The sequence below is a fragment of the Protopterus annectens genome, chromosome 6.part0 (assembly GCF_019279795.1).
Source record: "Protopterus annectens isolate FY-2018-M chromosome 6.part0, PAN1.0, whole genome shotgun sequence".
Taxonomy (NCBI): domain Eukaryota; kingdom Metazoa; phylum Chordata; order Ceratodontiformes; family Protopteridae; genus Protopterus; species Protopterus annectens.
In genome coordinates this window covers 35,302,158-35,327,694 of record NC_056737.1, presented here as the reverse complement: position 1 = coordinate 35,327,694, position 25,537 = coordinate 35,302,158, and the positions used below count along the sequence as shown (strand labels likewise).

The window sequence follows — 25,537 nt, the reverse complement described above, 5'->3', positions numbered from 1 at the left end:
TCTCTTTGGATTTTGAGTAAAACTTTTGGAAGCAAAGGCAATGGAGGAAAGTCATAAAAAACCTTCCTGACCACTGGAAAGAGAAGGCATCTGTCCTGCAAGCCTGGGGCAAGGGTGCCCTTGTGCAAAAGAGAGGGAGCTGTTTGTTGTTTTCTGAGGTTAGTAAGTCTATTTGTGGTGTATTCCACTTGTGGACTATGTCAAGGAAGCACTGTTTGTTCAGCATCCATTTATTTTGGGGGGGGGGGGGATCTTCCATTGATATGCCAAGAAAGTATGTCAGAACATTGTCCTGGGAGAAATACTTATTGCCTGATGGGAAATATTTGCCTTGATAGTCAGGTCTCAAGAAATCTGAGTCAGTTTGCACAGTAGGTAGGATTTTGTTCCTCCTTGCTTGTTTATGTATCCCATGACTGTTGCGCTGTCTGTGAATACTTTTAGAGGTCCTGGTTTCCACAGATGGGAGAAGACTATCCGGGCCTAAATAACAGCTCACATCTCCTTCAGGTTGATGTGTTCTGCCTTGAGCTTGGATTGCTAACAACTCTGGACCTTGTGAGTCCCTCTTCATGACTCCCCTCCAAGCTTCATCTGAGACACCTGTGTGCAGCTGTTAACTTGGAGTCTGCATCTTGAAGGGCTGCCCTGGATTGAGATTCACCTGAGACACCCACCAAAGGATCTCCTTCTTCTGACATGGTATAAGGGTGATCTTTGTGCCCAGGTGGTGAGACTACTGAGACCATACATTCTTTAGGTACCACTGAATCTTCCTCATATGCAGCTTGGTTAGTGGTAGCACTGGAATGGTTGCTGCCATGAAGCCTAGTGCTCTGAGAATCTCCTTTGCTAAGTAGACTTTGAGTAGTGAAAGAGAGCAGAAGTTAAGTTATGAGGCTCTGCACCTTCTCTTAGGGCAAGAAGGCCTGCATGTTTATTGTGTCTTGCCTGCACCCCAAGACAACTAGGTCTTGAATGGGCTGTACAGAAGACTTTTTGAAACTGACCATGAGCCCAGTTGCAGGAGGAGGGTGAGGGTGAACTTGAGATGCAATAATACAGTATGAGGTGAGAACGTCTGAATTAGCAAATCATCTAAATATGGGAATACCTGTATTCCTTTCATCTTACAAAAGGCTATTACTCGAGTTAGGCACTTGGGGAAAACTCTTGGGGCTGCAGAAAGCCTGAAGGGCAAGGCAGAAAACTGAAAACGTTATGAGCCAGTACAGAACCTCAGAAATTTTTTGAAGGAGGGTGTATGGGAATGTGCAGGAATGTGTCCTTCAGGTCCAAAGACATTAGAAAGAATTGGAAAAGGATAAAGGGAAGAGGGTACCTTAAGTAAGGTGCTGAACTGAGAAAGGTCCAGTATGGGTCTCCACTGTCCTTTTTTTGCAGAACCAGAACAGTCTGCAGTAGAAAACAAAAAACAACCTTCAAAAAGAGCAGAAATTGGCTCTATTGTGTCTTGGGTAAGCAAATCCTGCAGGAATGGTGGAAGAAGGTGCAACTGATTGTGTGGAGGTGGGGTGAAATGCTTTCAAAAGGAGGGTGTTTTTTCCAGGAGATTCTGTATTTTAGTTTGATAATGGTGAGCACCCAGCTAGTCTGCTGTGATCATCTTCCAATTTGTAACAGAAACAATGAGTCTTTTAGAAAGGGGGAAGGGTGGAACCAACTGGGTGTAGTGTAGGGAGAAGATAGTCACACTGACTTATCTGTGAACAAAGGACTCTCAGATTTGGAGTCACTTTCAGGTTTGTCCTGGAACCTTTTCCTGTGAGCTTTTTTGTGTTTGGAGAAGGCCTAATCTCTCTTCTGACAAATGAAGTGGACTTGGCAGGGTTGATTCTCTGGAAACAGGGGTGAGTAGAATTTATCTGCAATACTTCATAGTTTTACCTTGCACTTACAAGGTCTTGTATAAGCTAGCTGCCTGTAGCCCAAACAAAATATTCCTGTCAAGAGGGGAATCCAAGAGTTTTTTCAGGAAGAGGATGAGTATGTTGCCATGCACATCTCCTAATAACTCAGACAGTAGTAGCTGCTCTGGAGGAGGCCTCAAAAGCACTACAGCTGCATTTTTTACAAAGCCAAGCTACTTGAGTTGATTGAGCCAATAAAGACGTAACCTGTTGTTTAGAATCTGACCCTTCCATGTCAATGATATACCTTATTCAGGTTGCGAAGGACAGAAGAAACGTATTTGGTCATTACAGTCTGATAACTAATCGGCCTTTAGGCCATGGTAGATGAAGCACAGACCTTTTTTCTCCACCTGTCCATGGCCATGCTGTCCTTGTCTGAGGGAAGCAAATTAGCATGGCAGAAGCTTAGATAGCTTATCTGATGCTAAGGAAACAGCTGAAGGTTCAAGCAACTGGATTCTTGAAAAGACACAAGTTCATCTGGAACTTTACAGAATCTATCAGGCCTCTTAGCGGCTGTAGGCAGAGAGTCAGGTGCAGAGGACATACATGTGAAAGCATCTAAAGGAATGGAGTAGGAGATGAAATGCCCACATCTAAAAGAGTATAGTATCTTTTCTGAAAGACAGTGATTTGTTTAAAATCATGATACAACAGTCTCCCCAAAAGATGCCTCTTCCACATGGGAATCAAGGGAGAGGGAGTCCTCATCATCTGAGGTCCCCTGTCCAGGTGAGTGGATTTGTCAGCAATATAATAGGGAATGATCATCCGAATCTGAGGCTCCCTCCTCATCCTCTAAGGAAGACATCACAGTAGTCATCTGAGTAGTGGGCGTAGTAACAGAAAACGAAGGAGGTTTGAGAGCCATAATGGTCCTGAATAGGCCCTGAGAAGAATCCATCTACTCCTTCTACCTAGAATATCAGGAGGAAGGAACATGATTAGTTCTTTACAGGGATGACACCCGCTTGGACTAAGTACAGAAGCTCCAACCCCTGATGTACCTCAATCAGAGATCCTGGAATCTCTACCCTTACTAAAATCTGAGGGACATCATCCAGACCTTCCAAGCTTCAGAGTGGACAGTACATCAGGTGTGGAAAGATGGACTGAACTGATTACTTCAGTAATTGAGTCTCTAGGAAAGTAATCAATGATGGCAAAAATGAGCACAAAGTCTTGAGTATGAAGGACTGGCACATGGAACAGGATTTGTAAGTGCTCCCTGTCTAAACAAAAAAGTCACTGGGAATGGTGTATTTTTGTATATGCTTACCACACTCACACTTTCACCTCCTAGCTGACATCTAAGATAATAAGAGATCGACAGGATAAGCCACAATGGAAGGAAGGTTCACCAATAGGGCACTCTTCTGAATCCGTGAAGGCTTACTGCGTAAATGACTATGCAAAGATCAAACTAATGGGTGTTCAGGCTAGCAGAGAGATGGTCTGAGGATTCACATTCATACATCTACTTATGCACTCTTATGCTTATAGGCTAATCTCATACTTCGCACATACCCCAGCCACAAGTCAATGGCCAAAACCCATCTGTTCGGAATAATGCAACAGTAAACCCATCTGTTCAGAATAATGCAACAGTGATTTCAATCATGACATCTAATGTTACAATGCAGTGTTAGTGTTGGGAATTTTCCCACGGATACATGCCACATAGAAAACAGAAGAAAAGTCTGAAGACAGAGCAACATAAACAATGTTATTCCTGTATTTGCCCTGGCCGCTGCGTGTCCCTGGCCCCGGGGGATCTGTTCTACTCTTTCTACCGCCTATCCTGCAACCTACCTGCCTGGTCATTAAGGACCCCTTACATTTAGTTTCAGCCATCTCAACGTCAGGCCAAAGAAACCTGCTGCCCTATTACAAATTCCCAGTTACCAAAGGGAATAAGAAACTTTCTACCTTCTATCCTGCACAAAGACTTGGGAACCTACCTACCTGCCTGGTCATGAAGGACTCCTTACATTTAGTTTCAGCCATCTCAACATCAAGCCAAAGAAACCTGCTGCCCTAGTACAAATTCCCAGTTATCAAAGGGAATAAGAAACTTTCTACCTCCTATCCTGCACTAAGACTTGGGAACCTACCCTGCCTGGTCATTAAGGACCCCTTACATTTAATTTCAGCCATCTCAACGTCAGGCCAAAAAAAACTATTGCCCTAGTACAAATTCCCAGTTACCAAAGAGAATAAGAAAGTACGTTCTACCCTAGACCTAAATGATAAGCTGAACTATTTTTGTAATAACCTAGTGTTGTATGTAATTAAGCTACTGAGCCAGGAATCCAGCAGCCATACCCTTCTCTACCCCATAAGCAACAGATTTGCTCTCCTTTGAATCTATTATCTGAGTCATCTCTACCAGCTATCTCTATTACAGATACCTTTTTGCTGTACTTTAATCTTTGCCCACTAGATGACACCCTAATCTAGGCTTGTGTTGCATCTCTCACCCCACTTTCCCTAAATACATCTCAGGCTACTTGCTGCATTACACTGTTCTTAGTTTTTCCCCTCCATCATCCTTTAACTACCAAACAGCTGCATTATCACATCCCACTCACCTGTAACAACCTAGAGTGCCTCAGGAATCTGCTGCTCACAGACTGCCTCTGCAGAATCTCCTTTACCTGCTTGGGAACCTCTTACGTCTTCCTTCTTATTTAGACCTCTGTATTCACTTCCCCCCTTCCACTACTCTATTGCATATCATTTACATGCCTATGCCTTTCCACTCTCTCATTCATCTACACTCACTAATGATTTACTACTGGGTAATCCATCTTTGCTAGCTCACTTTACAAGGGTCTTTTCCCCTCCCTGGACTACCTGCCCACTCCTTTCGCTGTCTCCTCCTTTTCCCACCTCATATCCTTACCAAAGAGCATATAGTTGCAAAGCCCTAAGTGGCACCATGTTTATTATTCCTGTATTTGCCCTGGCTGCTGCGTGTCCCTGGCCCCGGAGGATCTGTTCTACTGTAAGTTTTATTGCTGTTTTCTAAAAAGGTGATAAAAGCTGTCCATGCTAGTATTTGTGGAACAGTACTAACCTAAGCTTACAATACCAAGTAATGTGAAGTATATTATGTGCATTTTAAACAATTTTTTGATGGTTACGGGCATGCAAAATGGCTATCTCGAATTAAGTGCATCCCACGTGGGTTTCTAGTATGCCACTCTGCTCGTTTTGGGAACACTGCACTTCTCACAGTGTCTGTAGACTATAGATCCTCCGTTTGCATTTCGGAGGGTTTTCTGATAAAGTGTGGCTTTAAACATGAGAGTATTAGGTCTTTAATTGTGTTCCGCTGTATTTTATGTGGTTTCTATGCCTGCTTACCACTTGCAGATGTGTTTTAACATTTAGTGTAATAGCGTTTGCCTAGCCATTTGCCAGTATTTCTCTTTTAGCATCTAAACTATTTTGTTGGTGTGTTTTAACATTAATGTAATAGAGTTTGCCTAGTCTTCTTGTCGGTAAACTTTTTTGTAAGTGAGAACACATTATTTTAAGTAGCGATCATCTTTGGAAAGGTGTTTACTAACTATCTGGCTACACAGTTGATGGGGAGCATTTTTTTTCTCTACATATAAGGGAACTTTTTATTGTTTTAATCCGGAGCGCTTCAATAAACGGTCGTCCTGAGGTTTTCACATTTTATTCTGTTATTGCCTTATGTATCCCAGTTTATGTACTTATAATCTGGATACTATGGGATATATACGGTTGGAGAACTGCTAACTTCCTTAAAAGGAAAGTAGTCAGTACCCACTCTGCAGAAAAGTAATAAGCCTGCTAACTGAGACTAGAGCATTCAGGGACTCGCTGTAAGGATAGTTTAATTCGGGTACTGGGCTGAAAAGGAACAGTGTTGCCCATAGTAGTCCTTACTTTGTAAAGTGAGCAGGCAGTTTGGGCAAAGAACATACGGCAAAGCTCTCAGTGGGAGAAACAATTCAAGTAGCCACTACTTGCACCTTGTTTATGAGAATCTGTCCAAATAATGTTGATTAATTACATTATGGCCTAATAAGATTTATGTAACTGGGCTTGATGTATTTCACTACTGCCAACTCGCTCACTGTAATATAAAACTGACTCATTTTGTTATCTGTTTTTTTTCTCATTAATGCTCATAACACTGGTAATTAATAAGAACCTCACCATTCTCGTGTGCCTGCATATAACTGCATGCTTATTTGATGTCCCTGCGTCTATCTGAAAATAATTAATTGTGTTAATGGGATATAGTTGTATTTTAGGTGCTAGCTCAGGATTAACTTGTTAGCATTCTCAAAAAGTGTATGCAGCCAAGGTGCTTTTTATCACTTTAATAACTGTGTCTTCACCCTGATTGTTAATGAGGAAACCTGACATTACTGTTGCCTTAACACTTAATTTGTACTTTTTCTCTCTCTAACCTTCCTAGCTTTCTACCTCCTATCCTGCACTAAGACTTGGGAACCTACTTGCCTGGTCATTAAGGACCCCTTACATTTAGTTTCAGCCATCTCAACGTCAGGCCAAAGAAACCTGCTGCCCTAGTACAAATTCCCAGTTACCAAAGGGAATAAGAAAGTATGTTCTACCCTAGACCTAACTGATAAGCTGAACTATTTTTGTAATAACCTAGTGTTGTATGTAATTAAGCTGCCGAGCCAGGAATCCAGCAGCCATACCCCCCTCTCTCTACCCCATAAGAAACAGAATTTCTCTCCTTTGAATCTATTATCTGAGCCATCTCTACCAGCTATCTCTATTACAGATACATTTTTGCTGTACTTTACTCTTTGTCCACTAGGTGACACCCTAATCTAGGCTTGTGCTGCATCCCTCACCCCACTTTCCCTAAATACATCTCAGACTACTTGCTGTATTACACTGTTCTTAGTTTTCTCCCCTCCATGTAACTATATTTCTCTCTTTCCACTCTACTATCCCTTAACTACCAAACAGCTGCATTATCACACCCCACTCACCTGTAACTACCTAGAGTGCCTCAGGAATCTGCTGCTCACAGATTGTCTCTGCAGAATCTCCTTTACCCGCTCTAACTCGCTCCGTTCGCCCTGCGGGCTCACTCAGCTCCCCATACCCTACCTCCAATTCCAACCCACCCCCAGTACTCCTACATTTATACTTCTGAGGCCACACACCTTCCCTTGTTATCCAATAGCATTCTAGTACTCATTACACATTAAATACCTACACACCCATTCTCATACTGCTAATCATTCTACTACCCCTGAAATACTATCTCACTCCAAACTATCTCTCTATCAACCCGTACATTCTGACTATATTCTATCTTCCCCCTCACTATGCCCTTAACTCACAAACCAAGACATATAAACCTGTTTCTCTTACTTGCAGTGCTACCCATTCTATCTATACCCCATATCCTTACCTTGTATAAAAACCTACATTATACTGGATCCCACCATCCCTTAAAACAAACATTACTATTAAATCAACTAGCCTTCCAAAGCCATTCTAACATAAGAACTACCTCAACCTACCTTTCATCAAAGTATCATAGGACAGCCCATATTACTTTCCTCCAAGCCAGGAAGTCACAAGACATTTTCTACAAACTCCTGAAGTTTACATATAGTCTTCAACAACACCCTCTACTTCACGGTGACATTCATCCCAACCCAGGACCAAACAACTACATCCCAATAAACCCCCACCTACCTCATCCCACCACCCCATTCACCCCCACTAGAACCCCTAATTCTCTGCTCACAGTACACCTCAACATATGGAGCTTAAACAATAAAATTAGCCAACTACACACTCTGCTAGACATACATTCATTTGATATCCTAGGTTTAACAGAAACTTAGCTCAAACCAGTAACAAAGGACAATGAAATCATCCCACCTGGTTATATCTTGAGATTAGACTGAACAACCAAAAAGGGTGGTGGGGTAGCAATTCTGTACAAATCTGAGTTACATTTCACTTCACTAGATGTACAACTACCTTTAGACAGTAATGCTAAAATCCTTACCGCTAAGCTTCAGGTCAATGCTAGCAAATCCATATACATAATATGCTCCTACCTACCTCCAGGCAATAACATCAACATCCAAGAAAGTATCCTCTACTGGCTTTCTACATCCTTCCCACAAGACACCATTGCACTTGGTGATTTTAATATAGATTGGAATAGCTGTACCTCACACAAACCTCCAACCCATATAAACCTTTATGGCTTTTCCCAAGCAATCACCACCCCCACCAGAATCCATAAACCCAGTAGCAAAGAAAGTACCTGGATCTTAGTAAATAACCATCCCCTCTTTTATAAAGCAGGTACCCTTCCTGATGATATTAGTGACCACTCCCTTACTTACATAATCAGACAAAAAAAAACTTTATTCCCAAACAAACTATCTTTAAAACTATCCGGAACAAAAAAAATTTAATCCAGCAAGCTTCCAAGCAGAGCTTCAAGCCTGTGACTGGTCACCCTTAAAACAACTCCCTCTTGAGGAAGCAGTATCCTATTTTAACTCCAAATTCTTACAAATCCTGGAATACCATGCCCCTACTCACTCTATAAGAACTAGAAGTAAAGCTGCTCTATGGCTCACTAAAGAGACTAGGCATAAAATCGTATTGAGAAGTAAAATCTGGTCTAAATGGCGAAACACTAAAAACCCAACAGATCATCAACACTTTAAACAGCTGAGAAATGCCACTACTTCTTGATAAAAAAAAAAAATTTACTTTAAACTCCAGCAAAAGCATCAACAAAAACCACTAACTTTCTGGTCAGGTATAAATAGACTTCTACACCCAGGCCACTCCAAGACGCCAACCCCATCAGATCTTTCCCTTAACACTCCCAACCAGATTGCTGATGCTTTCAATATCTTTTTTACTGAAACTGTCCAATCTCTAGCAAACTCCTTACCACCTCTTAGCTCACCCTCCCATCCTCCCTAGCTAGCATACCTCCTACCTTTCATTTAAAACCAGATTCTACATCCCTCATCTACACCCTACTTCACAAACTTAAACCATGTACCTCCCATTTCCATCCTAATTAACAGAACCATTACTGAAGGCTTCATCCCATCTCTCTTGAAAATCTCTCCCATTATCCCACTTCACAAGGGTGGAAACTCAACTGAACTCTCTAACTTTTGCCCCATAGCCTTACTTTCTCCTTTAGACAGAATTATGGAAAAATGCATCCATCAGCAACTACTTCATCACCTTCTCCAAAATAACCTACTAGCTGACTGTCAGCATGCTTTTAGGCCTTTCCATAGTACTACCTCTGATCTCTTATCCTTCTCTGACTGCATTAACAAACCTCGTAATAATAACATGCTCTCGTCTGCACACTCTATTGACCTCTCCAAAGCTTCTGATATGGTTAACCATCTGATACTTCTAAACATACTAAAATCACTCTCACACAACACAAAGGCATTACAATGGTTCACGTCCTACTTAGAAAATAGACAGCAAGCTGTCCTTTGGGACAATAACCATTCCACACATCTCCCTATTACCCTTGATGTCCCTCAAGGCTCTATCCTGGGACCTCTTCTTTTCTCTATATTTATTAATAATCTAAATATAAATCTTCCTCAACTACCTGCATACAATATGCAGAATCCACATTAATTTGTGCTGCCTCTTCTTCAGCTGAACTCCAATCCATCACCCAAACAGTATTTAACTTAGTAGAAAACTGGTTCCTACAAGGTTGCCTCCTCCTAAACGCCAGAAAAACAAAATTATTGCTATTTCCTCCAACACTAAAATCCTCCCCAATAGAGCTCACAGTTATATCCAGCAATGGTAGTGTCATAGCTGTTGACCCAACCACCAAACTCTTAGGCGTAATACTTGACCACAACCTTAACTTTTACTCGCATATTAACTCAACTATTAAAACAGTAAACAGAAAACATGGTTCCCTTTACAGGATAAAACCTTTCCTTACCCCTGAAGCCAGAACTACCATTGTCCGCACCCATCTGATCTCTACCCTCCTGTATGCCTCCCCATTTATACTAATCAATCCAAAAGCAACCTCAACAAACTGGCAACCTCCTATAACAACATTGCCAGATTTGCCACTGGCTCCCCATTTAGAACGCACCATTGTCTAAATCTTAAACAGCTAGGATGGCTAGAATTGCAAAACCAGCTACAATTTCAACAACTTAATATCACCCATAAGATTCTGTACCATCACAGTAATACTCTTATACTCTGTATCCTTATCTCCCCCTACATAAATTTTACTACCCTTCGCTCAGCAAATAAATTACTAGTAACCATCCAGAAGTCCTACAACAAAGCAGGTGATTCTTTTTTCTCTAATTCTGTGGGAAAAACCTGGAATAGGCTTCCCAGCGAACTAGCATCACTTTTGTCATTACCACTTTTCAAAAAACAACTAAAAATACTCCTTAAAACACAATGGCTATGCCCGTGTACTATCCCAGACTAACACTCCCCCTGTACAGCATTACTGTATACCTCCCTCCCAAAACCCTTAAAGTGGGATTAGTAAGCCTCCTTTACTCTGATTCTAGTCTAGTCTTTTCTGGGAACTACCACTAAGTATGTACTTTGTAACACTCATCCTGCTGTGAGCATGTGTTTCACTTTGTATATATGCCAACTTTTTTTTTTACTTTGAGTGTAATATTTTTAAACAACCTTAATAATTAGTTTGAATCTTTTCTTTTTTTCCTAGTCTTCTACATGATGAATGTCAAACCCTTTACCATGTAAATATGACTCTAGTAGTACTGTATTATTTTGCTAAACTTTGTAGTCAAGTTCTTTGATGTTAAGTTCTTTGATGTTAATCTCCATCAACAATGTATTTAATTTTTTATTTCCTGATTTATTAACTTAATTGGAGCTTATCTCCCCGGGCCTCTACTGAAAATGGACATGTATCCAGTTGGACTAGCCCGGTCAACAAATGTAAAATAAATAAATAAATAAACCAGGTTCAACCACCATAAAAAGAGACAAAGAAGAACTTACCTCATCTGTTAATAAATATGACTTCTTCAGCATACTTGACCGGGCAGATTCCATATCCTGAAAAAGAAGCACATAAAATGTTTTGTGCTTAGAGTAATGCCAACAAAATGTTAACTTCATGTTTCAGATTTTAAAAAAGTAGTATGTAGTGAAATTACATAAATTAATATTACTGATTATTATTATTATTAGATTTTATTAAATGATACCAAGTATAATTACTTTATTATTATTATTACTATTAGTTATTATTAAATGACACCGCATAACAGATGGCAAACTGGTCTTTGCATAGTTAACATACTGGATGATGACCTTTCAGCAATGCTGTTTACAGCAAACTTTTCTCAGCAATTAAACTAGAATCCACCAGCATTGCAAGTACAAGAAACACAAGATAAACATGTGAGAATATGCTTTCCAGACTCTCTCCAGTTCCGCCTTTTGCAGCACAAAGCCCTCACAGCAGTGGGCAACAGTGTTATAAAAGAAAGAAGTTACTTTCAAAATGAATTCTACAAAGGCAGCATTTGATTAACAAAATGCAAACATAGAGAAAAAAATGCCTGGGGTAAATTTTTTGTTTCCCATCCATAGGTCTTGAATATGGACAGGGATGAACTTTGTTTTATGTGGATGGGGAGTCTCTTCCACAGTAGCAGTATCCTCTGTGAGATATACCTGGCCTTTCAAACCATTCTGTAGTTGTTGCAGAAGATGTTTAGATCCCTAGAATGAGTATTTCTGATGCCATTTGACTTATTGATGTGCAGTAAATCCATCAGTAATGGGTCAGAGGATGCCTTGTAAACCAGACTCAGGCCAATGGACTAATGAAGGCTGAGTAAAGGGAGGATATGATATATCCCTGGATCTAGACACAATCTCTTTGTTTACAAGATGTGTAATATAGAAGGACTTTCTTTCTCAACAATGGACACATGTTGGTCAACAGTCAGGTCACTATCCACATAAATTCCCAAATCCTGAACAACTGGGTTAATTTTAGGGGCATACTATCAACGTAGTAGTTCTCTAGGGTAGATGACTTCCCAAAGGATACAGTAATGCATATTTGGCATTTCGTTTCAGGCCATTTATTTATTTGAGACAAACATTCCTGAATGATGGCTAAATCATCTGGGAATTCAATGACTGCTCCCAGCTTGCAGTCAGCTGCAAACTTAGTCAGGCAGAGCCCTTTGGTATTGGCTTTTACTTCACAAAAGTAGATGCCGTACAGGAGAGGTCACAGCACAGAATTCTGGGGGACTCCACTGGGGACAGGTCTCTTTGTGGAGGTTAACATCCACTAATTTGATTATCTGCATCCTAGGTTTATTCCCTGTTTATTTAGCTTTTCTACCAAGCTTCATTGGGGAATTGTATCAAAAGCTTTGGCCAGGTTGAGGTATGCAGTGAGTACCATTATGCTTTCATCCATTGCTTTGGTGACCTTTTCAAAAAAATCTACCGGGTTCAGTAAGCATGACCTGCCCTTGACAAATCCAAACATAGACAACTCCAGTGTTTGGAGGTTCACTATGTCCTTGGTTACTTTCATGCTAAGTCTTTCCATGGCTCTGCATATGAGACTGATCTGTAATTGCATGGGACTGTGGATGGTCCTCCCTTATGCAGGGGAATGACTGTAACTGATCTACATTCCATTCACTTGGTACAAGACCTGTATGGAGGCTGAGACTAAACAGTGTGGTCAGGGGTGTGGCTAAATCGTGCTGCATGCTATTTAAAATGCATCCAAGGATATTGTCAGGACTCATCTGTGCAGTAATTTTATCTTTTGCTAGCACTTTTATTACTTTGTTATGTGTGACAGTTGGAGGTGAGCTGATTTCAGGTATATCCTGAGGGACAGATACAGGGGTAAATTTAGAGTCAAATTTATCATCCAGTAGGCTCATTATATCTGCAGCCAATTGTTAGTGCCAAACATGATGAATTTCCTGTTGTTAATGAACTAACACTGTCTGCAACCACCACAAAATTTGAACACTGCCAGTGACTACTGATTATGTTTGTATATTAGAAATGTCAGCAGAAAAAGTCTGATACATGGCTTTGTGAAAGCCTATGCTGGTATTTCAGTTTGTGGTACTGCTCACAGCATGTTTCAAAACTGAAGCAAAATAATTAAATGTTTTTATGTGCATTTCCTGGAAAACCTCATCAACTGGATTTAAAGGATATTGTCTGCAGTGAAAAACTGCTTTAAGCTATCAACTTCATTCTGGAAGACTGAGTCATCTGACACTAGTATTGAAAATCTTACAAACTGGCCTTTAACTATATTACATTTCATCCAAGTCAGATGATTACTTTTAAAATGTAAATATGAATTACAGAAAGTAGGTTTTCTATAAATATTGGACTCAAAGTGATTTGTGCCTAGGATTTTATGCATAGTGATATATTTATTTGGTCATGTGAATAATGATAGGTAAAATTTAAAAAAAAAAAAAATATATATATATATATATATATATATATACATATATATATATATATATATATACATATATATATATATATATATATATATATATATGACTTGTTAATAAACAATGAAAATACTTAAGACAGTTACTCAAAACTGCCATTCCATAAAATGCACAGGTCATCCAAACAGTGCAAATACATAAACTGACATGTTAAAAGCAAAGACTGCCTTTAAAACACATTTGTTCTCCCAATTACACAAGACCAAATTCTCAAAGATGGGGGATGATGCTCCCACTGCCACCCTTGGGTTTTGTCTGAAACATGACCCTCAAACAAGAAAACACTTACTGTTAAAACAAGGTACATGCATTCAAAAAGAAGGCCTATTTCATGTGTAGTTACAAATTTAATTTCAAACACAATGAATCACACAATGAAGTACATCCAACCATGATTATTTAACTCTGCTTTTCTTTCTTTTCAAAATACAAATGATCAAAATATAATCATTTACGCCAAGCAGCTTGCCAGCTTCAAGAAAAAATTGCCAGTGCAGTTCCTCATTTAGAAATAAACCGTGTGCCTTTCTATAACAGAAATTTTTTTTCCAATATGAAAAACAGATTTTTTTTTAAAGGAGAACTGCACCCACAAACTCAAAAAGCATGTTTATTACATCATTGTTTGGTGTTTCCTACATTTAACACCAATCTGAAACTATTTACAGGTTTTTAAATATTTTATATGCAATTTCCGAGTCTGACCACATGGGGCCTAGCATCTTGAATTGATCCTGATTGTTTAGTCTGCCTCTGGGTATCCCACAATGCAGTGCTTGTCTGTAAAAAAATTACATCATGCAGGCCTCTTTCTTTCTAAGGCTCCTAATACTACATTGATTTTACATACATACACTGCTGTATGTCAGTCAGTTTTAAGTAACATTTCATGCTGTTCAATGATTACTTAAAACACAAACTGAACAAATGCCACAGAAAAGGCTTTCAAAGTGCTTTTTACTGCTGCTTCTTTTTAGAATGGATAAACTGCAGTCCTTTGTGAAGCCTGAATTGTACTACTTTGACTAATCTCCCATCCCCCTCCTTCACACCTAACTTCCCTAGCTGTCAATCTGCTAAGGGTAATTTGAGCTGTTACCTGCTGTGATTGACAGCTCACAGTAAGAGACTTTACTCATCTATTGTTTCCTTGTTCCAGCCTTTACTTTCTGTATGGGTTGGGGAAGGACCAGGGAGCTGTGACATCAGAGCATCGGTGGGTTTTTAGGACGGTCATGGTGATGTCAGTTTGGGGAGGGAATTAGCCAGAAAACTACCTGTATTCATTGGCTTCAATAACATCAATGAACTGAAGACAGGAACAAGCTTTTCCAGGGCGGGATAAAAGTTTTTTGGCAGTGAAACCACCACAGTACTGTAAAGTACTGTTCTAGTGGAGAGAAACAGTCAATTTAAAATATCTTAAATGCTGTATTGTTATTTATTCATAGTAGGGACTGTAAATAGGGAGAAAAAGGACAGAAAAGTTGAGCATTAAGTAACAGAATCATATTGTTGTCCTTTAAGCTAGAACATGTACTTTTGTGCTTTGCCCAAGGATTTGTAAGATCATTTCTTTTCATGGCATATAAATGCTGGTATATTCATCTTTTTTTTATTCATTGTTTTAATTTATTTGTTTTTCCCACAAAAAAATAGGACATGAAAGGCAGGTGGCCACATATACCACACCTGACATGCAGTAGTTGCAATAACCTTTACTATTGTAAACCTGATTGTTAGTACCTAACATAACAAACTTCCCTTTGTTAGTGAACTTAATATTGTTTGCAAGAGCTACACTGATATATTCCAGGAATCCGGCTACCAGACATAATGTTTCTTCTCTTTTCTAATCTATGTTTAATAATTTCAAAGGTTCAAAGCTAAGTACTAGGCTAGCTACCCTTGTGGGCCATTTTAAGCTTAGCCAGTTTCCCTTTTTGTGCTTGACATAACCTATCCCATTTGGTTATACATTGGCTTTACTCATCCCATGGGTGATAATTACATATTACCCCTAATGAAAACAACTGGGATCATACCATAGATAATTTGAGGGGACCCATGAATGGGATAAAGAATTTAGCAGTTGCCTCTGTCTATAAGTAGTATAGGGGGTAGGGGCAGTCCCGGGGGTGCATTTTCTGTTTCCCATCTAAAGGTCTAACTTGCACTTGAATATGGACAAGGTTGAATTTTATTCCATGTGGATGGGGTGTCAGTTCCACAGCACCAGTATCCTCTGCGAAATATACCTGTGTCTCTCTTTAATACCACCTTCATGAAAAAAAGGTGATCTGACCCAATTTACCACACAAAAATAGTGTTCAATGTGGGAAAACAACAATAAATATACTGACTATCATTTATATGCCTGAATTACTCTGATTTGTGCTTTCAGAGCAGCTCTTACCTCTTTGACAGTAGTTGTAAATGCTCAACAAAATAAACTAGACGAAATGCACATTTTAACACTTCCAGTTTTTAGTTCAAGTGCTGACACTATCTTGAATTCTTCCCGAGGTGTCAAAACTATCATTGTAATCTAGGAGCTGTTAACCGACCACTTTTGCTTCTAATTCACAGAACTTTTAACAGACATTTAAACTACTTTGCTATTCATCAGTGTCTTCAATGTTTTAACTTGAATGTTGACAAAATGCACTGTATTTATTTAAAACTATTGTCCTTATAATGTTATTAAATTAGGATTAATGATATTTTTTTCTCTTTTTAATGTGGCACAAATGTCATTAACTATGGCATTTTCCCACCTCTGTTGTATGGGTAGCTACCTCTGACTTGTTACACTGTATCATACCAATACTTCATCCAAACCTTAATTCTTGAGCATGACATATCAGTGTACTGTGACATTGCCAAGATTTGTAAGATTATGGCATCCACTGTCTTTTTGCCATGTAAATTGTCTTCCATTTATAACAAAGTACTACAGGTGAGCTGTTACAATGTATTATGTAGTCTATACTTTATTGATATGGCGTTTTTTTTTTTCAAATGTCCTGAGTGTCCTACCAGCTAACTACTTGCCCTATTTCTCCCCAGCAAGAAAAAAAACCTGAAGCTAGGTTTTGGAAAGAATACAGGCAGAAGGAAAGCTTGGGTTAAAGTAAACTCGGATATCAATTTAGGTATAAATGAAGGATTAAACAGAACACCACCCATCCACAGAGACTCTGACCAAGGCTCTTAGCTTATTTCACAGTAATATGAATAATCCCCAACAAATTAATTATTTTAATCACTTTCATTTTATTTCAATAATAAAACGTCATTAGAATACAATGAAATCATTAAAAACACGTCACTTAGTAAGCCTTTCATTCAACCAATCATTTTTTTAAAAAATTAAGGGTAAGTTCTTAAGGAAACCCTATCTTTGTGGAAAATGAGACAAGGCTGAACCAAACTAAGAGCTTGCAACAAAGATGCTCTTCTTTTCAGAGGTCAGAGCATTCCATGTCAAGAACCTCATGTCCAGCTGATAAGCTGGCTCAAATGGAGCAAGTATTAGCTTCTCTAACACAAAATTAAGATCCCAAGGATGCGCCATCTTGCTTCCTAGGAGGTAATATGTAAACCTCCTTTCAAAGTCATTTTCACAAGGGACTGCATTTATAGTGTAGGATCCATGGTAAGCTATGCTGAAATGGCTGACAAATGAACCTTGATGTAGGAGTAAGAAAGGCCAGATTATAGTAATTCAGATTAATGATGCTGAACCAGAGAAACACTAGTCCTGAAATAGTGCTTTTTCTTTTCTTGGCACTAACTAGAAAACTTTTCCATTTACTAATATACAATTTACTAGCAGCAGGTTTTCTTGCCCCATTAACATTTGCTGCAAGTCCTCAGAAAAAAAGTGCCTAAAAGGAATTCTGATTCTATCATCCAGCCAGTTAGTTGCAGTTGTTTGGGGTTATGATGCATCAGCACCCCTTTTCTTGTGTTAGTAGAGCTACTCTGTAAGAAAGCTTGTAGTAGTTACCCTGGCCAATTGCAAAAGATGGGAGAACCACTGCTACCTGCGCCAAAAGGAAGTCACCACAATAATCTTTGGAAAGTCTTTCTGACTCTTTAGAATGACACAGGATATCAGTGGAAAGGGTGGAACAGAATAAAGGAATGTAACTGTCCATGGAAAAGAAAGTAATCTGTCTTTAAGGCCTTTTCCCATGAAGTCCAGTAGTAGAAGAATATTGCCAACTGACTGTTGTGCTAGGAGGCAAAAAGACCTACTCAAGGTGTTCCCCACAGCTGCAGTAATTCTCGGAAGACCCTTATTTCAAACTTCAATTTGTGAGGGCCTGCCTGGTCCTGCTCAGCTTGTCTGTCACAGTTTATCACTGACAGTATGTAAGATGCTGAAGAGTGAGATTACTGCTTAAATGGTATATCCCTGGTAGGTTCATGTTAGTTTATCGAAAGTTTTGAATGTCGAATGACACAACTCCAACATGCAAAACAATGAAAAAACCCAGCTCGCCCCACACCCACTGCTATTTAAATATACTAACTCAGATATCACACTACAGCAGGGAAAGGACCAATTCCCCGATTCTTATGCGATTACACACTGTAGGTTTTCTGTTTATTCCTATATGTCAACATTTCTGATGCTGTTTTGGTTTTGACATTTTATCACTCAACATTTACAACTGTTGAGATACTGTCATGCGTTCATTCCAGAATACCATGGCTAGTCTACACAAATAAAGATCTGGTATGCAATTGTTTGTTTATGTGGTGGTGTCTGTAAACCATTATAGGAGGTCCTTATACATGACCGATAGAGTTGACAGCATTTATAAGCTGCAACATCTCTATTATGTTTGTGTGTTTTGGTCTTTCTTTTCTGTTCGAGGACCTTTCACTTTTATCCCCACAGATGATGCTCCCTAAGCAAAGTCCAAGGAGTCTGTTGTGACTGACTATGTTGGGGCAAGAAGGGAGAATGGGAGACCTGAATTCTGAAAAATCTGTTATCTCCATAACAAAATCTCCATTTTCACACACCCCGAAACTGGAATGCCAGGAGATGTTGATGCTGGAACCATACAGATTTAAGCTATTTGATTTTTCTCATGTGGAGTCTTACAAAAGGAATCATTAGACTCACAGAAGCCATGAGACCCAAAATCCTGAGAAGTTCCCAGGCTGAGACCGCAGTCAGAGTGGAAAATCTCAACTCTAGATCAATATATAAATGTACTTTTTCCTGTGGAAGAAAAGTTATTTGAACTCAGGTATCCAAGAGACACCTCAAAGAAGCAATCCTGTGGGAAGGTGTCAAATCAAGATATTTATAGGTTTTTCACTTACCCAAGTCTGTGTAGGAGATTCCCATCCCAGGTTAGAGATTCCTGACACTTTAAAACTGACTCTGCAACAATGTGCAAGTAGTCTAACTAACTAAGGAAAAATGTGACTACCTTGAAATCTGCAGTAGGCTGTCACAGGAGCTACATACTTTGTGGTTGTCCATGAATAGACCGAAGGGTAATCCAGAAAACTGATAACATAATTCAGACACAGAAACCTTAAGAAACTTCTGATATGTGTTCTTACAGGAATGTGATGATGTGCATCTTTTAAATCTAAAGTCACAAAAAACTCAAATTGTAATAACTGGTAACAAGTTGCGAAGCGATAACATTCTGAATTTACGAACCATCACAAACATGCTGAGCAAGATCCAGAACTCATCTCCAATAAACTTCCTTCTTTGGCACCACCAGAAACAAACTTGAATAAAACCATTTGCCTAACTGAGGAGAAGGGACTGTTTCTATCACCACGAGATGACAGACGCTGAATGACAGGAGGGAAAATAGGAGTCTGACCTGTTGGAGTGGAGGGGACCCTCAAAAAGGAGAAAGAGGTTCCAACTGCCATCTGTAACCATGATTGATTACATTTAAAACCAATTTGCTCGAAACTACCTTTGCCAAAAAGAGAGAGAGACAGTGAAATGAAGGTTCAGACTTTCCTGAAGGAGTAAGGGCAAACAGGATTAGAGGGGAGTCCTTAATATTGTCATCCAGACTTATTTGACTGTTCTCTGGGGGGGGGGTCGTCCTTTCTTTTTGGTACCCCCCTGTCATTGCTTTTTAAATGTTTATTTACCAGTGGCTTGCTAGGTCTGTTCATTTTGCTTTCTAAATAAAGCTGTAGGGGTAGCAATAAACCCTTTGGCAAATAAGGAGAAGGTACGCAATAAAAGCTGAGTGAATTCTTGAATTTGCCTACCTCTCATCATATTTTTTATGGACCAAAAAAAAACATTTTTTGTGCAAGGGAAATTTCAAAATTTCATTTCTGACATCCTCTGGGATATTTTGAGAATGCAATCAAGCTAAACCCCTCATAAAAGTTCAAGTGGCAGCAGCCCCAGAATGGACATCAGCAGAATCATAACCATATTTCAAATGGTGAGTAGACTAGCCCCTTGAGCACAGAAGTAATCAAATTATACATAACAGATTTTTCTTCAGAAAAGTAGAGAGATACAATAATATTCCTCATATTATCAAGGAGGCAATCATAAACTTTAACATATATGAGAATTCCAAAAAACAAATGTTGCAGAAGAATACATGTTTTTTTCTCCAAATCTAAGAAAACCTTTTCCATCCTTGTCAGAAGGAGTTGCACTGGTATTTACCAGATGTTTAACAGCAGCTGGGTTCACTAAAGCAATAGCTACTAGATCTGATCTGGAGCTAAATAAAAACACATACAACTGAAAAACTTTATATAATCTATCTGCTTTCTTAGGGACAGCAGGCTGGCTCTCAGGCAAGTTACAGGCTGTGACAAAAATATCCTCCAATGCTGAAAAAAAAACAGGAGGAAGTGGGGTGAGTTCTGGAAATTCCAGTTGTAATAAATTACAATACTTTCCCAGTGATTGTGGCAGATCAGTATACTCCCAATGAAACAACAGCTTCATTCTTGAAACAGATTCAGAGAATGAGAATCTTTCAAAGAGACTGGCCAAAGCAACATGATCTTCAGAATCGGACTGAGAAATCTGATGAAACAAAAGAGAATCTGTCTTCGCAATCACTTTTGGTTCAAAAACATGAACTTCTTTAGAAAATGGAGAATGTGTTCTTCTTTTGGCAGAAACTTCTAAAATGGAAGGGTCAAGAGAGTGAATGAAACCCTTAGCTAAGCCCAGCAAATCACTCCTTTCAAAAGTGCCCGAGATCGGAGAGAAATATGTGTGAATAACTAAGTAAATAAATAACGGGTGCCAAAATCATGGTTGGAAAAGAAATGCCAAAAAAATGCACTACTGTATATGTTAGGAAGTCATCTACCCCAGGGAACTACCACACTGACAATATGCCCCTAAGAGTTGACCCAGCTGTTTGGGATTTGTGAACTTATATGGACAGTGACATAACTTTTGACCAACACGTGACCACTGTTGTAAGAAAGTCCTTCTATATTAAACAACTTATAAAGCAGAGGAATGTGTCTTGATCTAGGAAAGTCACTGTCCTCCTTTATTTAGCCCTCATTAAGCCATTCATTGAATATAATGCCCCCCTTTGGCATGTATCTGTCCAGATACATGCAACAATTGTAAAGCCGACAGAGATACCTTATTAAAAAGATACAAGGCCTAAACAACATATCCTACATGGACTGACTCAAAGCCCTGTCACTATACTCTGTATCCTACAGAATGCTAAGAGGTGACATGTGTCTGGCATGCATCCCCTTCAGAAGCTCGCAGTTTCAAAACTTCAAACTTGAAACGGCCAAGATCAAAGTTTTGAAACTTCAAACTTTTTGAATGGAGATTGCCATACAGTGCAGAATGGGATATTAACCGTTTTCCTCACTGTAGTGTGATCTCAGAGTTTGGTATATTTATTTAGCAGTGGGTGTGGGGTTTGCAGGGGGCTCCCACCTTGCAAAAATATAAAAAAATGTTTCTTTTTTTTTTGTTTTCAAAGTTTCAAAACTTCAATTAACTGGTCTCAGCCATTTGAAGTTAAAAGTTTTGAAACCTTGAGCTTTAGAAGTAGATCAGTTTGGCATACAAGGCATCCACTGACTCATTACAGATGGATTTACTGCACATCATCAAATCAAATGGCATCAGAAATACTCAGTCTAGAAATCTAAATCTCTTCTGCAAAATCAACAGAATGGTTTGGAGAGAGAGGTATATCTCGTAGAAGATACCACTGTTGTGGAACAAATTCTCCATCCACAGAAAACAAAGTCCATCCCTGTCTATATTCAAGTGCAAGTTAGATTTACAGATGTGAAACAGAAAATTTACCCCATGATGTCCCCTGTACTACTAATAGACAGAGGCAGCTCCTAAATGCTTTATCCCATGCATGGGTCCCCTCAAATCTTCTATGGTATGATCACATTTATTCTCATTAGGGTAATATATAATTATCGATCATGGGATGGGGAAGTTCAACTTATAACCAAACAGTATAGGCTACTTCAAGCACAAAAAGGGATACTGGCTAGGTTTAAGAATGCCCACAAGGCAGCTAGCCTAGTACTTAATTATAACTTATGTAAATTTTTGTTTCATCTTGACTGGAATTTCTGAAGATACAGACTCAATTTTGCCAGGAAAAAAAACTCCTTAAGAATAAGAACAGCATTCTGGCCTTACTTAGTGGCATTCCCTACTCCTTCTGTCAGAACAGACTAGAGTGGCTCTCCTTTGCCCACCAAGGTCAGACAAACAGTTGTAGAGGACGTGACTAACTCTGAGTCTATGGTGGCTGTAGGGACTACAACAAAGGAAACCAAGGAAAAAGATGAATGGTCTGAGGAACCAGTATTGGCCACAGCAGACTCACCCATGTGTGGCTAAGACACTTCAGCAGTCGGCTGTGTGGTAGTAAATGATGTTTTGTGATTTTCTTCTTTCTGTGGATGGAAGAAGGAAGAACCTAGGAAATGGTAGGTTGTTTAGTGGCTAAGAAGTCAGTAAAACAGCTAGGGTGTAAAATGTAACCTTTTCATCATAAAAACACAGTACCCCCCCTAAAAATAAAAAAAACAACACAACTTTTACCACAGAAAACTAATTTCAAGTTATTATTTTTTTTTTAATTTCAAGTTAGTTTTAATGTTTTACCATAAAAGTAAAAAAGTAAAGCTTATGTTTAGAAGTAATTAATAGTCTAGTGACAGTCATTAAAAACACTTTTTCCTATTATAAAATTAATCTTTCAAAGAAAAAGTACAACATCTGTTGTAAAAGTAAATTGGAAAGTCTTTCCCCAAAGCAAATTTATCTGCTCATCAGTGGAACACAGTCAGTCGATTCAGAAAGCCCACAAGAAGTGTGCTCTTCAGCTGCAGGAAAGCTGTGCTGACCAGCAGTTTAGGCAAGAGGAGGGTGCCCTGAAAGCTTTGGAAGCTAGCTGCCTGACTGATATAACACATACAGTTAAGGCTACTGCAGCAGTGATCCACATTCTGAACATCTCCTTTGCCTATTGCTGATCTTGATGAATGGGAGATCAAAGTTGTGACTATGTGCATATAAGAAGAGGGAGTTCATTTTAAACATACATTGTTGATACGTACATTGAAGATGAGGGACTACACATTTCAATTCATTCTGTCTTACTTTCATTAAATCAAACAGCCCAAATACTTACATGCATTTCCCTAAATATTTGCCTGCAACCAGTTTTCTGTGATATCCTTGGTCTTTCAGAGACGTCTTACTTATTTCTTACAGTACTGCAAACACCAGCCACTGCCATACATTATGGATGAAATTCTATAACTTCTCCCACAACAGTTTTTATATCATGTCTCAGTGCTTTTGGTGGAAGGCATATTGCATCCAGTACCGTTTTTATTAATATTAAGACCTCTTTTTTCATTCTTCTTTTACAGCAAAGAAACAATTTTTCATGCTCTTTATGATTCAAATGGGTTTCTTGTAACATTATTATTTGTATATTACTCTTTTAAATATAAGTCAGCACAATGTCTTATTTTCTCCTGCTCACAAATCCATTAATGCGCCAGGTTAATAAGTCAAACTGTTTTATAATAAAACTTACCTTTTATTCTACTTGAATACATTTTTAGTCTTGTTGTTGCAAACTAGACCTTCATAGCCAGTTTCTACCATTTTTGAGCCTCTTTATATATTTGTGTGCAATATAGTCCCAACTATGGTAACATTGCATTACATACATACATACACATATATGTATATATATGTGTGTGTGTGTGTGTGTGTGTGTGTGTGTATATATATATATATATATATATATATGTGTGTGTGTGTGTATGTATATATATATATATATATATATATATATATATATATATATATATATATGCATACACACACACTTGTATAAATATATATATATATATATATATATATATATATATATATATATATATATATATATATATATGTATGGGTCTATTTTGTTTCGTTGAATCTCATTTCACTGAATTTCATTTCACGCTGACCACTTCGCTGAAAACTCAAATTACTGAAAACTCATTTCACTGAACTGCAGTTAGTATATATAACACTGTGTAGAGTACTGTAAGGCAAGTAAAAGTACAGTTGTGTGCACTTAACATAAATGTAGATATTCGAGTGTATTCACCGTTGCAGTCATTACATTTGGGTTATCTGCTTGCAGGTATCCCTCAGTTGGCCTGATTAAAAAAGTTTTGGGTCCTGTATTGGTTGCTGTCCCTTCCTCCATGATGTCAGGTCGTCAGGGGGTATAAAACATGCAGTCGACGCCATTACATCAGTTTTTCTTGCCCCAGGTGTTAGGTGCCCCCCTAATGGGAAGCAATTAAATATAAAAGTACAAAGATATACCTCCAACAAAAAAAAAAGCAAATGCACCAAAAAGGCTTTTAAGCATAGTAAAGGAAAGTAGAGGTATAGTCAAAAAATGTTAGGGGGCTGGAGGGAAGGTAACCAGGACTGCAACAGTGAATACACTCGGACATCTACATTTATGGTAAGTATAAACAACTGTACTATGTTCTTCGTGCTTCACTCTTGCAGTCATTACATTTGGGTAGATTCCCAAAGCTATGGTTGGGAGGAGGAATTTAGATAGCATTAGGGCCAGCTATAAGGCCCTGCAAGACTGCAGTGGCAAAGCCAGCTCTGGATTTAGAGAAAATTGGCAAATGACAATGCTTGGTGAAAGTATGTACAGAACTCCAGGTAGCAGCTTCTAGAATGTCCCTGGTAGGGACGCCTCTGAGAAAAGCTGTAGAGGTAGATGCAGCCCTGGTGGAGTGAGGTCTGATCACCTGGGGGATAGGTCTTCCATGGTGCTTATAGCTGAAATTAATGCAATGGCTTACCCATATAGAAATGGTTTGCTTTGAAATAGCCTTCCCCTCTGCCCCTGCAGCAAATGTCACCAGCACTTCATAGGTTCAAAGTTTAGTACTAAGCTAACTGCCCTTGTGAGCCATTTTAAGCCTAGCCAATTATCCCTTGTGAGACACAAACCCTGTACCTTGTGTTTGTAAGGCAAACACCTTAGCCATTAAGCCACCCTCCCCATATTGGGGATTTCCTTTGAGGTTTAGTCCTGTCCAAATTGAATCTAAGTTGTCTGTGCAAATCTGAGGAATGGAGTATCCGTTCCCCTTTATTCTGTGGATTGGGAAAGAAGGTTGGTAAATGAATGGACTGATTAAGAGCCACACTGGATACCACCTTGGGCATGAAGGACAGACTGGTTCTGAGGGACACCCTGTCCTCAAGAAAGATGATGAAAGGCTCCATTGCCATAAGGGCCTGTAAATCAGATACCCTTCTAGCTGAAGTGATTGCTAAAAGGAAAGCTGTTTTCCAAGAAAGAACTTTTAAGTCTGCAGTACCAGCTGGTTCGAAAGGAGGTAGAGTGAGCTTCTCCAAGACAAAGTTAAGGTCCCAGGCTGGGTTTGGAGCTCTACTGGGTGGTCTCAAATTTTTGGCCCCTCTGAGGAACT

General features: G+C 39.0%; 1 protein-coding gene across 3 annotated transcripts in view; it reads right to left on the bottom strand.

Annotated features, from left to right (window-relative positions):
- Nucleotides 1–25,537, bottom strand: part of RPAP1 (RNA polymerase II associated protein 1) — a 2,926,740-nt gene that overhangs the window by 214,137 nt on the left and 2,687,066 nt on the right. For all 3 annotated transcript variants that reach the window (XM_044073828.1, XM_044073829.1, XM_044073830.1), the window contains one exon: nt 10,995–11,051. In XM_044073828.1, the coding sequence (XP_043929763.1) occupies nt 10,995–11,051 (57 nt within the window). The remainder of the gene's footprint in view (nt 1–10,994; nt 11,052–25,537) is intronic.